Here is an 18,518-nt window from a genome sequence, read left to right on the forward strand (position 1 = left end):
GTTTTTACACAAGGCTAATCTTAGTAACTAAACAAAGTTTTTGATGACTAAACTCAATAACCAAGTGAGAGCGTTTAATAGAATAAGCTCACGAACCAAACAAAGATTTTATCCGGTTAATCTCAAGAACTATATAAAGCTTTTTAACTGGTTTAACTTAAAAACTAAGCAACAACTTACTTCAAAGATATTGCACAAGAGACAAACTCTCTTGAGTAACTTATAAAAATTCTCACAACACCAAAACAACGAAAGCCTCACTAATATTTTCACTCTCAAAGCTCTAAGGCAATTGCGTGAGGACAAAAAAATAAATGAAATGTAAAGAGTAAAAAGTAAGAAAGTATTATATAAATGTGTTTTCTAATTTATTTTAAAATGAGGAGAAACCCTCTATTTATAGGAGAAAATTTTGGCTAAAAAAAGAAAAATATCTGTGAGATATTGGATCTAACTCTAGTATGGTCGAAGGGTAGCTTCTTGGTTCGACAGGATTAAGCATGAAGTCGAAGGTTGTTCACATGCTTGTGTCGAAGATGCTAAGGTTGTTAGCATGTTGAATTAGGTTTTAGTGTTTAAACCCTAATTTGTTAAGTTTGCTTGTTTATTAAGTTGGCTTGTGTAATGGGACTTGTTGAAAAAGCCCATTAGTTAGTATGTTAGGTTTTATTATAAATAGCATACTAGTCTCTCATCATTGCTAAGTTGCAAATCCTAATTTAGGGTGAGAGAGGTTATTTGTTATTCTTGTAAACTTGTAATCTTGTTTTAAGAGAAAGTAAAAGAATAGCAGTTATAACCAATTCTTGTGTTCTTCTTATCTTCCCTAATTCATATTATATTTTGTTCTTGACATCATTTTTCACAACAAATTGGTGCGGTGAGCGTGGAGAAGATTCCTTCAACAAAGTATGAGATTGAAAAGTTCACCGGAGTGAATGATTTCAGTCTGTGGCGCTTGAAGATGAAAGCCCTACTGGTTCAGCAGGGTTGTTTGGAAGCGTTGAAGGGAGAGGCAGCTATGAATGCTGCATTAACGGCAGCGGAGAAGACAATTATGATCGAGAAAGCACACAACGCAATTCTGTTAAGCCTTGGTGATAAGGTTCTACGACAGGCATCAAAGGAGACGACGGCATCAGGGTTATGGGCGAAACTTGAAAGTTTGTATATGACCAAATCGCTGGTAAATCGACTCTACCTAAAGCAGGCTTTGTATTCATTCAAGATGATTGAAGACAAAGTGTTGGCTGAGCAGTTGGATATGTTCAACAAGATGATTCTTGATCTTGAAAATATTGATGTGAAGATCGATGATGAAGATCAAGCGCTGTTACTATTGTGCGCTTTGCCTCGATCACATGCTCACTTCAAAGGAACTCTCTTGTATGGAAGGGAGTCCCTGACCTTTGAAGAAGTTCAATCAGCCCTATATTCAAAGGACCTGAACAAACGAAAGAAGCATAAACCTTCGACTGTTGGTGAAGGTTTGGCCGTTAAAGGAAAACTCTTACGAAAGGATGGTAAGTTTAAGAAGAAGAAGGGCAAAAGCCAGTCGAATTCTTACAATGGCGAAGCATCTGGCATTCGATGCTATCATTGTAAGAAGGAAGGTCACACAAGAAAGGTGTGCCCTGAACACCTGAAAGATCATGGAGGTAAGGATAATGGCAACGCTGCCATTGTTCAAGATGATTTCGAATCATCCGATGTCCTTGTGGTTTCAAGCAGTGACTCTAGGAAGGAGTGGATTATGGATTCAGGTTGCACTTGGCACATGACTCCAAACAAAGACTTGTTCGAGGAATTATGTGATCAAGATGGTGGATCAGTATTGCTGGGAAACAATAAGGCTTGCAAGATTGCAGGTGTTGGATCTGTGAGGTTCAAGCTCCATGATGAGTCAATAAGGTTGTTGACTGAAGTCAGGTATGTTCCTGATTTGAAGAGAAATCTGCTTTCTCTTGGTGAATTTGACAAGAAAGGATATGTTTTTCAAGGAGAGAAAAGTATCTTAAAAGTCATGAAGGGGTCGAAGGAAGTCTTGAGAGGCGTGAAGAAACAAGGCTTGTATACCCTTGAGGCTGAAGTTGTAAGTGGTTCGACAAATGTTGCATCCACGAAACCATTGTCGAAGACAGAAATCTGGCACATGAGATTGGGCCATGTCAGTGAAAGGGGTCTGGTCGAATTAGGGAAACAAAATCTGCTTGGTGGAGACAAAGTCGAAAAGCTGAAGTTTTGTGAAGCCTGTGTACTTGGAAAATCTTGCAGAGTAAAGTTCAACAAAGGCAAACAAAGAACACATGGATCCCTTGACTACATCCATGCTGATCTTTGGGGACCTGCAAGGTGTGCATCACATTCTGGGGCGAAGTATTTCCTATCCATAGTAGATGATTATTCCAGAAAATTATGGGTATTCATCCAGAAGACTAAGGATGAAACTTTTGAGAATTTCAAAAGTTGGAAGACTCTGGTCAAAAATCAGACTGGCAGGAAGGTCAAGAGGTTGAGAACCGATAATGGCCTTGAATTTTGCAATGAAGCGTTCGACAGTTTTTGTGCTGACTCTGGTATTGTAAGGCATAGAACTACTGCAGGTACTCCACAGCAAAATGGTTTGGCTGAAAGGTTTAATCGAATTATTTTGGTGAGAGTCAGATGCATGTTGACTAGTGCGGGGTTAAAGAAGGTGTTCTGGGCTGAGGCTGTTTCGACAGCAACATATCTGATAAACAGATGTCCTTCGACAGCGTTAGATATGAAGACACATGAAGAAGTTTGGTCGGGACATCCACCAGATCTTGACAAATTGAGAGTATTTGGCTGCGTAGCCTATGCTCACATTAGGCAAGACAAGGTCGAACCTAGAGCTCTAAAATGCATGTTCATGGGATACCCTGAAGGAGTCAAAGCTTATAGGCTATGGTTCCTAGAGCCAGGTCACAGGAGGTGTATCACCAGTCGAGATGTAGTTTTCAATGAAGCTGAAATGGCTTTCAAGAAAACTGATGATGATGATGGTCGAAGTGCAGAAAAGCTGGAACAGGTACAGATTCCTGTTGAGATGGAGCATGTTGATGCTGAATTGCATATCCCTGATGAAGTCGAAGAAGAAGCAGAAGATGCTGAGGAAATTGAGGAAACAGTCGATGAATACCTATTGTCAAGAGATAGGTCGAGAAGAGCCATCAAGCCACCTCAGAGACTTGGATATGCAGATCTTATAGCTTATGCCTTAATCTCTGCAAGTGAGGTTCTAGACGAAGAACCTAGAGACTACAAGGAAGTTATGAGGAGTCAAAATAAGACTGAATGGCTGAAGGCCATGGATGATGAGATGAAATCTCTTCATGATAATCATACCTGGGAACTGATCAAGAAACCTGATGGATTTTCAAAGTAAATGGATTTTCAAAGTTAAGGAAGGAATCGAAGGAGTGACGTCGAAAAGATACAAGGCAAGGTTAGTTGCAAGGGGTTTCACTCAGAAAGAAGGTGTCGACTTCAATGATGTGTTTTCTACTGTCGTGAAGCATAGGTCCATTCGAATGTTACTTGCCATGGTGGCACAGTTCGACCTTGAACTGGAACAAATGGATGTGAAGACTGCGTTCTTGTATGGTGATCTAGATGAAACAATCCTGATGAGACAACCTGAAGGGTATGTCGAAAAGGGGAAGGAAGAATATGTGTGCAAACTGAAGAGATCTTTAAATGGGCTGAAACAATCTCCTCGACAGTGGAATAGGAGATTCGACAAGTTCATGGCACGCATAAGTTTCATTAGAAGTCAGTTCGACCACTGTGTTTACTTTCGATTTCGACCTGGTAATTCATTTGTTATTTTGTTGCTTTATGTGGATGATATTCTCATAGCAAGCAACAATGTCGAAGATGTGATGAGGGTGAAGGTTGAACTCAATAAGAAGTTCGATATGAAGGATCTGTGAGCTGCTTCTAGGATTCTTGTAATTGACATTCAAAGAGATAGAAAGAAGTCGAAGTTATGCTTATCTCAAGAGGCATATCTACGAAAGATTCTCGAAAAGTTTGGTATGTCGAATTCGAAGCCAGTTGTGACTCCAACAAACCCTCAATTCAAGTTGAGTATTGATCAGTGTCCCAGTACTGATGTCGAAAGAGCCTATATGAATAGCATCCCATATGCTAATATAGTTGGTTCTTTGATGTATGCTATGGTCTGTACTAGACCCGATATAGCATATGCATTGTAAGAAGGTACATGGCGAACCCTGGAAAGGCTCACTAGCAAGCATTGAAGTGGATTTTAAGGTACATAAATGGGTCTCTGAACATAGTCCAAATTTATGGTGGAGCCTTGGGTGAAGATAGTAAAGCAAAAATTGAAGGATATGTCGACTCTGATTATGCAGGTTATATGGATTCCAGAAAATCTATTTTCGGATATGTTTTCACTATGTTTGGCACTGCAATTAGTTGGAAAGCAACACTTCAGAAGGTTGTTTCTCTATCAACCACTGAAGCGGAGTATATTGCCCTAACTGAAGCTGTGAAAGAAGCATTGTGGCTTGAAGGTTTTGCGAAGGATCTGGAACATCAAGGTCGAGGTATCACTGTTAAATGTGATAGTCAGAGTGCAATACACCTGTCAAAGAATTCAGCCTATCATGAGCGAACTAAGCACATTGATGTGAGGCTGCATTTCGTCAGAGGAGTAATCGAGCGTGGAGAAGTCCAAGTGCTGAAGGTTTCGACTGAAGACAATGCTGCTGGTATGATCACCAAGACATTGTCGAGTTGCAAGTTTTTCCACTGTATGCAGTTGATAAAGCTGCATGAAGAAAGCTAGTTTGTTCCCTTGACGTTGTAGAGTTAGGTCCAAGGTGGAGATTTGTGAGATATTGGATCAAACTCTAGTATGGTCGAAGGTTGTTCACATGCTTGTGTCGAAGATGCTAGGGTTGTTAGCATGTTAAATTAGGTTTTAGTGTTTAAACCCTAATTTGTTAAGTTTGCTTGTTTATTAAGTTGGCTTGTGTAATGGGACTTGTTGAAAAAGCCCATTAGTTAGTATGTTAGGTTTTATTATAAATAGCATACTAGTCTCTCATCATTGCTAAGCTGCAAATCCTAATTTAGGGCGAGAGAGGTTATTTGTTATTCTTGTAAACTTGTAATCTTGTTTTAAGAGAAAGTAAAAGAATAGCAGTTATAACCAATTTTTATGTTCTTCTTATCTTCCCTAATTCCTATTATATTTTGTTCTTGACATCGTTTTTCACAACAATATCCATGGTCTCTAAATGATCTAATATATTAAGTCATAAGGTTTAGTAGCTAGAAGCTTAAAAAATACGACAATCCTAATTCCAAAAAGGAAACCCTACAACAGTTATGTAAATTAATCAATTAGGAGTATTCTTAATTGATTAAAAATCTTTTTCCTTGTTCTAATCGATTGTGTGTGTATATATATCTAGAATTTTTTTACTCATTGGTTTTTAGAGATTGGTATAGTCCGTCAAAAGTGTGGATTCTTATTTCACTCACCGCCTTCTTTCATTCCACCACCATGATTCTTTGTCTCTAGGTCCAAAATCTATTGATTCACTCAACTTCTCTTTAGCCACGTTTCTAATCTCTCTGGCCATCTTATCAATCTCTCTCTCTGAATAACTTTTATATTACTAACAAAACTTCCTATTTAACTTTCTGATAAGAAAGAAATCTATTTGAGAACATGTCACCCCACTTTTATATGTGATAAGAAGTTCATCCATTTTCCTAAACAAAGTATTTACTATTGTCAGGTCAAAAGCGGATGAAAATTCCAAGATGGATTTACTCTCCGCATTCACCTCCCCTAGACTAAACCATCCATGCACGTTATCAAAACTTTTTGCCCCGCTACCTACATGTCCATTGAGATCCCCTCCAAGAAAAACTTCTCTCCTTGGGGTATATCCTGAAGTAAGCCTTCTAAATCCTCCAAAGTTTTTATCTTAAGTTATTTTGCGGACCCAACCTAAGATTCGTAAACACTAATAACATTAAAGATGTCTTGTTCCATTACAAAAATTCAAGGCTATGATTCAATCTCCTATTTTTTCACAACCACAATATCCTTCTTCCACTCGCTGTCCACAATAATCTCCACCCCATTTCACAATCTAATTTTTTTCGGTGTACCGAAGCTTAAATTGCGAGCTGATTAATTCTTTCACTTTTCACTCGTCTTTTTAGTGTCTTGTAGGCACATAAAATCAATCTTCCTCTTAACCATATTGTCTACTATTTTCATGGATTTTCCAGTAAGCGTGCCTATATTCCATGATCCAAAACCAATCCTACTTTCATGAACTACCTTCTTTACCCACACATTTTCACGAAAATATGGGAACCCTTGCTTATTTTTTACTACATCCAAACGATGATGCAACGACCCTAACTCTCTTGACATTGTACTTGAGACATACAATGTGTTGCTTACAAGCAACGATCTAACATTCACATTATTTCGCAGTTGATTCATGTCATAGAGATTCAACAAAATTTTACACTAATTGCCGACTGTTTACCACAACTTTTTTTTTTATCTGAACTTAAAATCGACTATAGATAGTAAAACTAAGCTAATCAAGATTACCCCAAAGGTTCAACGATCAACATATTAAATTATTGATGTAATTATCATTTCTCTGAATAATAAGTGGATTAGTAAAAAAACAATAATAAAGTGTGAAAGTGGAGTCTCCGAAGTTGTATTATTTGTTGTTCGATTATGCATCGCTAATGCCGTAGGAAGTGGCATCTCCATTTTCCATAAACACTTTAGGGGATTAGTTTACTACTACCACTCACAAGTTGTAACCCTCTCAACTAACTACCAGACAAATTCACCAATCTCAGCATCTCCTCCCAACCCACGTACCTAGATACCCTTCCTTCTTTCCATTCCTCCAACTCTTCATGCTCTTTCTCTTCTACACTTATAACATAACTACCTTTTTTTTCTCTTCCTTTTTTTCCTACTAACTAACTCGCTTTTCATATCTCGACCATGGCTTCTTTGATTCATTGTCCCGGGTTCATTGTTCCCACCCGTAGTAAACGTTTCATGAAGACCCATACCTACAAGCTTCGACGACTTCGTTGCTCTTTGGATTCTAATGTTTCCGATATGAGTACCAACGGTTAGTATTCTCTTTACTTCTACTGCTGCTACTGCTTTATATATCATCAAATTTGTGCTGAAATTTTCCCTAAATTATTCTTTGATTTTGACTCTGTGGCGACCAGAATTGATTCGGAGTAAATTAATTTTGTAGAATTGATTATGGTTAAAAGTGAGTTGGAAGTAAAGTGATTATGTTTGGATACATTTATGTGAAAATGAATTGAACAATACATTTTTGTGTAAAAATCTAGTTTAAATTCAAAAGCTACAAATTTTAACTTTAAATAGAATCAATTTTGGAGGCAGAAAGAATTCTACTTTAGAAAAACCAAACATTTGAAAATCATTTCTAAATCAATTCTACACAACTAAAATTGTTTTTGGCTCTTCCAAAAGTTATTCCAAACATACACTAGGTTAAAAGGTGATTCTATAATACTACAATTAGAATATCAATGTTTGAATACCTAAGTTCAAAGAAGTTTGATTTTGACATGAGTTGTTAATGAATGTTATTGCTGGATGAGAACTTGTTGTTTGTTGTTTGTGCTGGATGATGTTCAGATTCTAGGTGGGTTTTGTGGGATTATGTATGTGATTGTTGATATTGATAATTGGTAACTCTATGTAACATTTCCTAAGATGAAAATTTGACACAAAAGAAATGTTTTTTACTTTCACCTGCCAGCGCCAAAAGGACTGTTTCCTCCTGAGCCTGAACATTATCGAGGACCGAAGCTAAAAGTTGCTATCATTGGAGCTGGGCTTGCAGGCATGTCAACTGCAGTGGAACTTTTGGATCAAGGCCATGAGGTTTTGCTTCTTCTCGAATCTCAATGATATTTTGAAATTGGATGTTATTATGGTGCATACTGCATACAGTGAAGTTTTCCTTTTGAAGGAAACTGAAGTGTGAATATTTTATGTGTTTTCTTGTGTAAATATGCTGTTTTAGTTAAGATCTCTGGCCAATGTATTGTGTTTATCATCTTTCATTTTTTAAAATCGTCTCGTTCAGGTGGATATATATGAGTCGAGATCTTTTATTGGTGGAAAAGTTGGTTCTTTTGTTGATAAACGTGGAAATCACATTGAAATGGGATTGCATGTTTTCTTTGGTTGCTACAACAATCTTTTCCGACTAATGAAAAAGGTAAACAATCTTTAGATGCAATCCAAATGAATGTGCTTCTTCAGTTGTATTCTTCCTCCTTATTTTTGTTGGTATACTTGTACTATTGCCTTTCTTGCTCTGTCCATTTTTTGTCATATAAATCCATAATTAAATTACCTTTTCTTCATAATGTTGGGGTTAGGTGGGTGCAGATAACAATCTACTTGTGAAGGATCACACTCACACTTTTGTAAACAAAGGGGGTCAAATTGGAGGTATGTTATAAGCTGCTAATTGTAATACCTCTTGTTTCATTTTGTTCATTATTTTCTTGTTTATTTTTCCTATCCTTGAGAGTGTCACTTTTATGAGTAGACAATAGTTTATAATGCACTGTTCTTAACTTAGTTTTACAGTGCAGAACTAGATTTTCGGTTCCCGGTTGGGGCTCCATTACACGGGATAAGAGCATTTTTGACCACAAATCAACTTAATGTAAGTGCGTTGTGTATTCTATTACCATACTGTTCTGATGGCGTGACTGGATCAAGAGTATTCTGCAAAAAAAGAAAACTATAGCTGTGTGTGTGTGTGTGTGTGTGTGTGTGTGTGTGTGTTTGCCTCCTTGGGGCTGTCACTGCATCTAACTTTACATATTGTTTATGTATCAGACTTATGATAAGGCTAGAAATGCTGTGGCTCTTGCACTGAGTCCAGTTGTCCGAGCTCTTGTTGATCCAGATGGAGCATTGAGGGACATAAGGAATCTAGATAGTGTAAGTGGATGCTATTTTCTTGTTATTTTTTGTCCCTTTCCAAATACTATTTCCTGATCGTTTGTCTTCTGAGCTTTATATTTGGACGATTTTTACGCTTTCACATGTGCACGCCCATCCACACAATCACATTCACACATGCACTCACATACAAAGGTCCCAGTGGAAAGATATCTTTTGTGGCGTTGGCTGTACACCAAATCTAAGTCTATTGTTTCACTTTGTACCAAGTTTGTTGATCTTCTGTTCTTTTAACTGTTACGTGCATTTCTTCCAGATTAGCTTTTCAGACTGGTTTATGTCTAAGGGTGGCACGCGCACGAGTATTACAAAAATGTGGGATCCAGTTGCCTATGCCCTTGGGTTTATTGACTGTGATAATATCAGTGCACGTTGCATGCTCACCATATTTGCATTGTTTGCCACAAAGACCGAGGCTTCCCTTTTGCGGATGCTGAAGGGTTCACCAGATGTTTATTTGAGCGGACCTATCCAAAAGTACATCACAGATAGAGGTGGAAGGTATAATCCGGAAATAAGGATATTTCCATCATCGCAACTATCCAAATTTCTCCATATGTAGATTCTAATTCATTGCTGGAACAGGTTCCATCTTAGGTGGGGATGCAGAGAAATACTTTATGATAAATCTGCTGATGGGAGCACTTATGTTACAGGACTTTCCTTGTCAAAGGTGATGAGCTTTACCTGTTTTATTTAAAATCTTTACATGCTTGGTTAGATTTCAAATAATATTCTGAAAGTCATAATGTTTATTTTTTCAGGCTACTGAGAAGAAAATTGTGGAAGCTGATGCTTATGTTGCTGGTTAGTAGTTTACTTGTCATTGTTTTTGTATTGATCTCATTTTACCGCAACAATCTACAATGCCTTAGCCAATCATTGACTTGATATCAGCCTGTGATGTACCTGGAATTAAAAGATTAATCCCACCAGAGTGGAGGGAAAAGGAGTTGTTCAATAACATATACGAACTTGTTGGAGTTCCTGTGGTCACAGTGCAACTCAGATACAATGGTTGGGTTACAGAATTGCAGGATCTAGAACTGTCAAGGTAATTCTCAAATTTTGGCTTCATATTGAAACTATGATATTAGATATTTTTGTTTCAAGATCAAGCGATCAGATAATTCCTTTGATCACTACTCGGTACATTTCCTTATGAACCCTTACATTCTGGATGGCAGGCAACTGAGGAAAGCTACTGGGTTAGATAACCTTCTCTATACTCCTGATGCTGACTTTTCTTGCTTTGCCGACCTTGCTCTTGCATCTCCTGAAGATTATTACATTGAGGGACAAGGATCGTTACTCCAGTAAGTGATGTTTATGTTGAGTTGTTTGAGAATTAATTTCAAGAGAGACTTCTGTGAGTTTCTTTAGTGTTTTTCACGCTCACTATACTGATATTTAGATACATGGAAAAATAAACAGGACTTATAATTACTATGATTGGACTATTTTCTACAATCATAATAACTACTTTAATCATTTCCATCAATTTACATATATAATCATCTATGGCTAAGTATGTTATGCAACGGATGAAACTGCACCATCAGTTCATCATGCAACTTGTAGTTCATGTAGTAGTGCTAGTTTGGATAAATGTTTTCTTAGAGGAAAAAGAATTGAAATGATCTTTCAATGGCCATGAATCTTCTCTGTGTTAACTTCTTGCATAAGTTGAAATTTGCTTATGCACCTCTACTTTTTTAGAAGCTCTCTCATCTAACTTCTCCATGAGCACTTAGAAATATATAATGACGTTTTTGCAAGTTAGGAATGAAATAGTTACAATGGGACTATATATTCTAATACTTTATAAGCTTCTATTATTACCACTTACAAAAGCTATAAGTTATAATAGCTACCATTATCGTTTTCAACTATTAATACATAAAATCACACACAAATATGTTGTGTAATGGTTGCATCGTCAGTTCAGCATATGTGAATGCACCAGCTTTACTGGTTTTCCCCTCTCACTCCAAATCCAACATATGTTCACATAACATTTAGTTTTTTGTTGACCCTCCAAGTATGTAATTTCATTTATCCATCTGTCAGATGTGTTCTGACGCCTGGAGATCCATACATGCCCTTGCCTAATGAAGAAATTATTTCAAGAGTAGCAAAACAGGTATTTTAAAAAATGTGTGGTATTTGTTATGGTTTTGTTTTAATGATAATTTCATTATTGTTTTAGTAATGGCATGAAAATGCACATCTTCAATTGATTTTAAAATTATTATCAGGTCATATCACTGTTCCCATCATCTCAAGGTTTAGAAGTGACTTGGTCATCTGTTGTTAAAATTGGCCAATCTCTGTACCGTGAGGGACCTGGCAAAGATCCATTTAGACCTGACCAGAAGACACCAGTGAAGAATTTCTTTCTTTCTGGTTCTTACACAAAGCAGGTAAGCTCAAAATACCCTCCACCCTCTTGACTAACATTACTCCCATACCTTCAAGTTTGCAGCTACCGATATTTTTTGTGGCTGAAACACATGAGATCCTATAGAGGATCAGTTAATCTTTAAATTCTTGCATAGGTGCCTCTTTGGGCTTCAGGTGTGAATGAAAAGATTTTATAAAATGATGTTATGTTTCTCTAACAAGAAATTCCTGCTTGCTGCTGCATTTGATTGAATGAAGGATCAATTGCCAGTGTTGTTATGATGTTTTATTATATCCTCAACAGTTTACTGGCATACAGAAAAAATAATATAAGGCTAAAGAAATATAGTATGCACCTTTCTTTAATAAAGTTTGTATTAGTATGTACTTTTTTTCTATGCTTGTCTTCATCTTAAAACAAACTCAACTAGTATTCCACTTCCTGCTGGGAATAGAGCTTGCTCCATTTTTTCAAATGGATTTCACCTTTCCTTTTGACTTTGTATACAACCTTTTTATTAACCTACTTCACTTTCTAGTTGATGCCAACATTTTGAGGAACCCTTACAGTGTGTTTGTCCTGCAATTGCTACATGTTTTTGCCAGTGTCACAGTAGTCTATATATCTAGTTTCACGGATATTGCTGACTTCTATTGTTTTATCTAGTTGCATGCTGAAATATTTAACCTCTTCAGGATTACATAGACAGCATGGAAGGCGCAACCTTATCCGGCAGGCAAACCTCAGCTTATATCTGTGACGCAGGGGAAGAATTGGTGGCATTGCGGAAGGAGCTTGTTGCACAGTCTAAAGACGACATTAAATTTACAAACACTAAAGATGAATTGAGTTTAGTATGAGAGGAATATTCAGATAAGCTAGTCACGTTATATGAAGTAAAGCTTGTTCTTTATGCATGTAATATTTTATGTTGTATATTTAATCAAAAAGCAATTACGAAAATTGTTAGTATTGCAGCAAGTAGTGCTGTTTATACTTGTGAATTATGGTGTCTATAAATTGTGATTCGCATTCAGTGGTAGACATTCTTAATAATGAGGTAATGCTGGTGGAACTGATCACTGTAAATGGGGATTCATTTAGAGTAAATACTAAATTATGTCTCTATAAACTCTTTTACAATATTTCTTTAACTTATGTTCCCTCTCCTACCTTGCCCCCTCAAATAAGTAAAAATAATAACAATGATATCACTATCAAGCTTTTCCATGCAGAGTAAGTCTGAATTTGAAGTTTTAAGCAAATAAAAAATCATGTATACCATATGCCAAGGTTGGACTATAGGCAATTCTAAAGCTAACTCCAATTTGTTCTCTACCAATTTTTGAACTAACAAATTATTGTCACTTCTAGCCAAATCAAGGTTAAGGTAAAATATGCATCCCTTGATAACAATCATACATTTCTTGATCTTAACAAAAATCATGTTTAGTAGAAGGTGTAATCAAATACGAAATATTTCATCGAAAAACCAGACATCCACTGTAGGCAGTTATCTTTTTTGTTGCCATTGTCAATTGAAGAGCTTATATAAATAAGTTAGTTCTGTTGGCTTTTATTTGTGCCAATATTGCTGTTGGGCTTAACTCAAAATAAATTGGGCTAACGTGAAGAAGTTCTGAATTTATTGACCAAAGACACTTTGGTTCATCCGGAAAGGATACATGTAGAGAAGCCTTAGCCACACATATGAATGAATGATAAAGAAGTGGTATGAAATGGCAAAAATATGCTGGTTCAACAGAGCATCCTCTGCACCACCCTTACAGTTCCACTCCCAGGTACTACTAAATACTAATAATAGCAGAAAGCATTATGCAATATATAATATGGCAAAAGAAAAAGACAAAACCCCTCAGGTATTGAAGATTGCTGTCAGTGGAGTAACTGAGCTTCTGAGGCTTTTCTCTCCTTCCCACCAAACAAGGTATCTATGGTGTCTAACATGTGTATCTGTCTCTAGTGTCTGTGTGCTATGTCTCGATCACTTTTATTTTCTAAAATTATTATCGTGTGTGTCTGGTGTATGTATAAGTGCTTCAAGTGTTGAGAAACAGAACAATGAATTCACAGTTTCAAGTGTTGATGATGTTCTAATCATCATCAAGTCTGATTATGACAACGCATATTTTGTCACAGGTACTTTAACAAATATTTTGTCACAAAATTGCTCTTACTCCCTAGTTTAGTACTAGTATCTTTTTGCTATTAGTTTTAAATTTCAGCATCAGCTTCTTTTCTGGTATGTTATCTAAAATTGTCTCACTTTTTTTGACATATAGGGAACTTCACTTCTTCAATTTATGCAGAAAACTGTATCTTTGAAGATCCAACTATTAAATTTAGTGGTAAGAATCATAGTTTTGCTATCCTCAACTTAATTGATCATTAACTAAAAGCTATGTATTGCTGTCACTTTCTCTCTTGATGTATCAACCATACAGGTAAGGAGTTATACGCGCGAAACTTGAAATTGCTTGTTCCCTTCTTCGACAGTGCCTCAATTAGACTACTAAAGATAGAAAAGGTAAATATTCTCAGTAAATTAACATTTTTTTCTTCACAGAAACGGCACCATGCTTCACTCATGATATACATTCTAATGCAGGATGTTAAATCTGACACAAATTTTCTGCGCGCATCTTGGAAACTGAGGTGCTTAACTTGCTCATCAAGCATGTTAATTTAACATAACATGTGAATCTATTTTCTCAAAACACTATAATCCTCAATCTGTTATGCAGAACGAACTTAAAGCTTCCTTGGAGGCCTCTGATTGCTATCGATGGAAGCACTTCTTATGAACTGGATGATGATTTCAAAGTCAGAATCAAAGTCTCTCTGCCATATATAACTTTCCACTCATTAATATGATTTGAGATCCATATTAACTAATGGTTGCAACTTTTCTTTCGCAGATCATTAGGCACGTCGAGAGTTGGAATGTTTCCGCACTCGAAGCAGTTTTGCAGATTTTCACTTTCAAGTTTGAAAAATCGGGCGGTTAATACTTTAATGTCACAAAGTTTCGCAATCATACTAATCTCTTTAGTACAAATTAAAGAAAGATTATAAATAAAAGAGTTTTATTACAATGTATTTTACAGCCAGAAGCAGAAATTAAAACGTACAAGAAATAACTCAAATCAATTAACACATCAATGTTAAACAAAAGACATAATAACTATAATTCATGAAGGACATGATTGTGTTACCAATTCTCTTTGAACAGCCTTCATAAGCAAGCTATCTTTTTCAATAGCAACAATAATAGGCGAACCACCAATTCCACGAGCCACCGCATTCATAATCTCCGTCATTAACGACTTAAACTCGTTTAAATCGAGTGATCCGTTTTGATCTTCGTCGAATCTCGTGAATATTAACTCCAACATACTATCAACCTCTTCTTGTGGATGTGAATATGAGCCTAATGGCATAAACATTCCAAATCCGCCACGGACTTGATCTCGCGAGAGACTACCGTCGCCATTGGTGTCTATCATGGCAAACCATTCGTTCACAAAAGTGTCGAAATCCGTTGCGTCGTTGACGAATTCTGTCACAGTGTGGCTGTTTACAACTGCTACATTCATTTTTAGTAATGTGGAATAAATATCAATACTAACAAAATTCAATTTACGTTGGAATATGGTTTTTGATGTTTGTAGATGTATGTATAACGTAATGGTTGCCCTGTGTTCACGTTTCTGACTTTTTCGATGGTTGATTAGCCTTTATTTTAGAGTATTATTTTAATGTTATATGAGCATGATATGCATCATGTAATAAATATATTTTTGTGACAAAATCGTGTAATGTTGAATATACACAAACACACTCAACCGTTGGCAGTTGCTTGTGAGTGAATCACAATATTTAATTATCAATAAAGAATTAATGTAATATCTATAAAATTGAACTAATCAAGTAAGCCTCTATATTGGGTTTGAGAAATAATAAAATTGGAGAAATAAGTATATTGATACATTTTTTAAAACAAAAAAAAATTATATGTTCTTGTTGAGCCCTGAAATCCAATTCACTTAAATTTTTTGGGACCAAAAAGAAGTAGAACAAAAGATGGATCTCTTAGCAATGTGATATGATCAAGGCTATGAGTGTTTATGGTGATGATGTTCTATTAGCAATGGTGTTGTAGAGAAGACTTGGAACGTGTAGGGTTATGAATAGCTTAGCCTTTAGAGGTATTATGGTGTTTGAAGGTTAATTGGATTTTTGGGTGGGTTTTATTCTAAATGGACTATTTGGTATGAAGTCTTTGATTAGACAATTTCTTTATAGACCCCATCCTTCTTGGTCACCCGCGGCGAAATTTTCAAATTGTCTTTCTATTTCGGAAATGCATCTCCGAAATCACCTTTGTATGAAAAAAAAGCTGGTTTCGGAGACGCATCTCCGAAATCACAACAAAAAAGGTAATTTTGGAGATGTACTGTTAGAACAAGATTTGTTCTGATCAATTATCTTAGTTTTGATGATAACAATAATATGAATTTTGCTTAAGATAATATGGTACTCTAATTCAATGCAATTTCCTTTTCAGGAAATATATAAAGAGTACGCATAATTCAGCGCTCAGAAGCTTTGTCTCAAGGGTTCAGCATGCAACATCAGAACATGGTCTGGCAAGACATCAGAAGATGGTCGAAGCAGAATCAGAACATGGGTCTATGGAAGCATCAGAAGAACAAGAGAACAGAAGCACTGAAGTTCTGATGGTATCACGCTCAGAAGCACTTCAAGGTCAGAAGATCAGAAGATGCTATGCACCAAGCTGTTTGACTCTGATGATATTCAAACGTTGTATTCACAAACATCAGATCAGAAGAAAGTACAAGTGGCAAGCTACGCTGACTGACAAAAGGAACGTTAAAAGCTATTCTAGGCTACGTCAGTAGACACAGCGTGAACAAGGCTCGAGGTAGTTGACAAAAGCGTATAACATTAAATGCGATGCTGTACGGAACACGCAAAGCATTAAATGCACTTCAACGGTCATCTTCTTCAAACGCCTATAAATATGAAGTTCTGATGAGAAGCAAGGTTAACGATTCTGCACCAAAACAACTCGTATCAAACTTGCTGAAACGCTGTTCAAATCTAAACTCAGAATCTTCATCTTCATCAAAGCTCACTACATTGCTGTTGTAATATATTAGTGAGATTAAGCTTAAACGATTAAGAGAAATATCACAGTTGTGATTATCGCTTTTTAGAAGCATTTGTAATACTCTTAGAATTACATTAAGTTGTAAGGAACTAGAGTGATCGTGTGGATCAGAATACTCTAGGAAGTCTTAGAGGTTATCTAAGCAGGTTGTAACTAGAGTGATCGTGTGGATCAGTAGACTCTAGAAAAGTCTTAGAGGGTATCTAAGCAGTTGTTCCTGGAGTGATCAGTGTGTGATCAGAAGACTCTGGAAGACTTAGTTGCTGACTAAGTGGAAAACCATTGTAATCCGTGCGATTAGTGGATTAAATCCTCAGTTGAGGTAAATCATCTCTGCGGGGGTGGACTGGAGTAGTTTAGTTAACAACGAACCAGGATAAAAATAACTGTGCATTTTATTTTTATCTGTCAAGTTTTTAAAGCTACACTTATTCAAACCCCCCCTTTCTAAGTGTTTTTCTATCCTTCACTTGGCATCAGAGCGCCGGTTCTAAGGTGCAAGCACTTAACCGTGTTTAGAAAAGATTCAGGAAGAGAAAAACGCTTCAGTAAAAGATGGTTGATGAAAGTGAAAAGTCTACACCTACACCTGCATCTACATCTGGCTCTGCTGAGCAATACAACGGTAACAATGGTTATACTAGACCGCCGGTATTTGATGGTGAAAACTTTGAATACTGGAAAGATAAACTGGAAAGTTACTTTCTTGGTCTAGATGGTGATCTATGGGATCTTCTGATGGATGGTTACAAACATCCAGTAAATGCCAGTGGCGTAAAGCTGACAAGGCAAGAAATGAATGATGATCAGAAGAAGCTTTTCAGGAATCATCATAAATGCAGAACTGTTTTGTTGAATGCTATCTCTCATGCTGAGTATGAGAAGATATCTAACAGGGAAACGGCCTATGACATATATGAGTCCTTGAAAATGACTCATGAAGGAAATGCTCAAGTCAAGGAGACTAAAGCTCTAGCTTTAATCCAGAAGTATGAAGCCTTCAAGATGGAGGATGATGAAGACATTGAAAAGATGTTTTCAAGATTTCAAACTCTTACTGCTGGATTGAGAGTTCTTGACAAGGGATACACCAAGGCTGATCATGTAAAGAAGATCATCAGAAGCTTACCCAGAAGATGGGGTCCTATGGTGACTGCATTCAAGATTGCAAAGAATCTGAATGAAGTTTCTCTGGAAGAGCTTATCAGTGCCTTGAGGAGTCATGAAATAGAGCTGGATGCAAATGAGCCTCAAAAGAAAGGTAAGTCTATTGCATTAAAATCAAATATCAAGAAATGCACTAACGCTTTTCAGGCTAGAGAAGAAGATCCTGAAGAATCAGAATCTGAAGAAGAAGATGAACTGTCTTTGATTTCCAGAAGGCTAAATCAACTCTGGAAGACCAAGCAAAGGAAGTTCAGAGGCTTCAGAAGTTCAAAGAAATTTGAACGTGGAGAATCTTCTGATGACAGGAGATTTGACAAGAAGAAGGTCATGTGCTATGAATGCAATGAGCCTGGACACTACAAGAATGAATGTCCAAATCTTCAGAAGGAAAATCCCAAGAAGAAGTTTCATAAGAAGAAAGGTCTTATGGCAACCTGGGATGAGTCAGAAGATGATTCAGACTCTGAAGATGAGCAGGCCAACTGTGCGCTGATGGCGACAGAAGATGACGGATCAGAATCAGATTCTGAAGAGGTATTTTCTGAACTTACTAGAGATGAGTTAGTTTCCGGTCTAACTGAACTTCTGGAACTAAAGTCTCAGATTAGTCTCAAATACAAAAAGCTGAAAAAGCTATTTGAATTTGAAACAAAGAA

General features: G+C 36.7%; 3 protein-coding genes across 4 annotated transcripts; 2 read left to right on the forward strand and 1 right to left on the reverse strand.

Annotated features, from left to right (window-relative positions):
• Window positions 1-6,777: 6,777 nt before the first annotated feature.
• On the forward strand, window positions 6,778-12,612 carry LOC131644135 (zeta-carotene desaturase, chloroplastic/chromoplastic-like). Of its 2 annotated transcripts, XM_058914550.1 has the most exons (14): window positions 6,780-7,181; window positions 7,854-7,978; window positions 8,184-8,318; window positions 8,482-8,554; window positions 8,701-8,774; window positions 8,951-9,055; window positions 9,333-9,577; window positions 9,662-9,749; window positions 9,841-9,883; window positions 9,974-10,130; window positions 10,264-10,392; window positions 11,147-11,219; window positions 11,335-11,499; window positions 12,176-12,612. In XM_058914550.1, exons 1-14 carry the CDS (start codon window positions 7,049-7,051, stop codon window positions 12,338-12,340), a joined length of 1,710 nt encoding a protein of 569 aa, XP_058770533.1. In that variant the 5' UTR covers window positions 6,780-7,048; the 3' UTR covers window positions 12,341-12,612. The 2 variants fall into 2 exon arrangements, with proteins under 2 accessions (XP_058770534.1, XP_058770533.1); XM_058914551.1 differs by lacking the exon at window positions 9,841-9,883 and having other exon boundaries at window positions 6,778-7,181; window positions 9,662-9,687; window positions 10,052-10,130.
• A 418-nt stretch (window positions 12,613-13,030) lies between these two features.
• On the forward strand, window positions 13,031-14,656 carry LOC131644136 (uncharacterized). The gene is made up of 7 exons (XM_058914552.1): window positions 13,031-13,428; window positions 13,537-13,640; window positions 13,784-13,849; window positions 13,946-14,028; window positions 14,110-14,156; window positions 14,246-14,324; window positions 14,420-14,656. The coding sequence occupies exons 1-7, from the start codon at window positions 13,199-13,201 to the stop codon at window positions 14,507-14,509; spliced, it is 699 nt and encodes a 232-aa protein (XP_058770535.1). The 5' UTR covers window positions 13,031-13,198; the 3' UTR covers window positions 14,510-14,656.
• Window positions 14,657-14,692: 36 nt separating this feature from the next.
• Window positions 14,693-15,253, reverse strand: LOC131644137 (uncharacterized). The gene has a single exon (XM_058914553.1). It carries the CDS (start codon window positions 15,095-15,097, stop codon window positions 14,693-14,695), a length of 405 nt encoding a protein of 134 aa, XP_058770536.1. The 5' UTR covers window positions 15,098-15,253.
• Between the last annotated feature and the right edge of the window lie 3,265 nt (window positions 15,254-18,518).

Source organism: Vicia villosa, linkage group LG1 (genome assembly GCF_029867415.1).
Source record: "Vicia villosa cultivar HV-30 ecotype Madison, WI linkage group LG1, Vvil1.0, whole genome shotgun sequence".
Lineage (NCBI taxonomy): Eukaryota > Viridiplantae > Streptophyta > Magnoliopsida > Fabales > Fabaceae > Vicia > Vicia villosa.

Coding starts and splice junctions, on each gene's coding strand:
- LOC131644135 (XM_058914550.1), top strand. CDS start 7,049: ATGGCTTCTTTGATTCATTGTCCCGGGTTCATTGTTCCCACCCGTAGT. Junction 9,056..9,332: donor ACATAAGGAATCTAGATAGT/GTAAGTGGATGC, acceptor CATTTCTTCCAG/ATTAGCTTTTCAGACTGGTT. Junction 11,220..11,334: donor TTTCAAGAGTAGCAAAACAG/GTATTTTAAAAA, acceptor AATTATTATCAG/GTCATATCACTGTTCCCATC.
- LOC131644136 (XM_058914552.1), top strand. CDS start 13,199: ATGATAAAGAAGTGGTATGAAATGGCAAAAATATGCTGGTTCAACAGA. Junction 13,429..13,536: donor TCTCCTTCCCACCAAACAAG/GTATCTATGGTG, acceptor TGTATGTATAAG/TGCTTCAAGTGTTGAGAAAC. Junction 13,850..13,945: donor TCCAACTATTAAATTTAGTG/GTAAGAATCATA, acceptor TCAACCATACAG/GTAAGGAGTTATACGCGCGA.
- LOC131644137 (XM_058914553.1), bottom strand. CDS start 15,097: ATGAATGTAGCAGTTGTAAACAGCCACACTGTGACAGAATTCGTCAAC.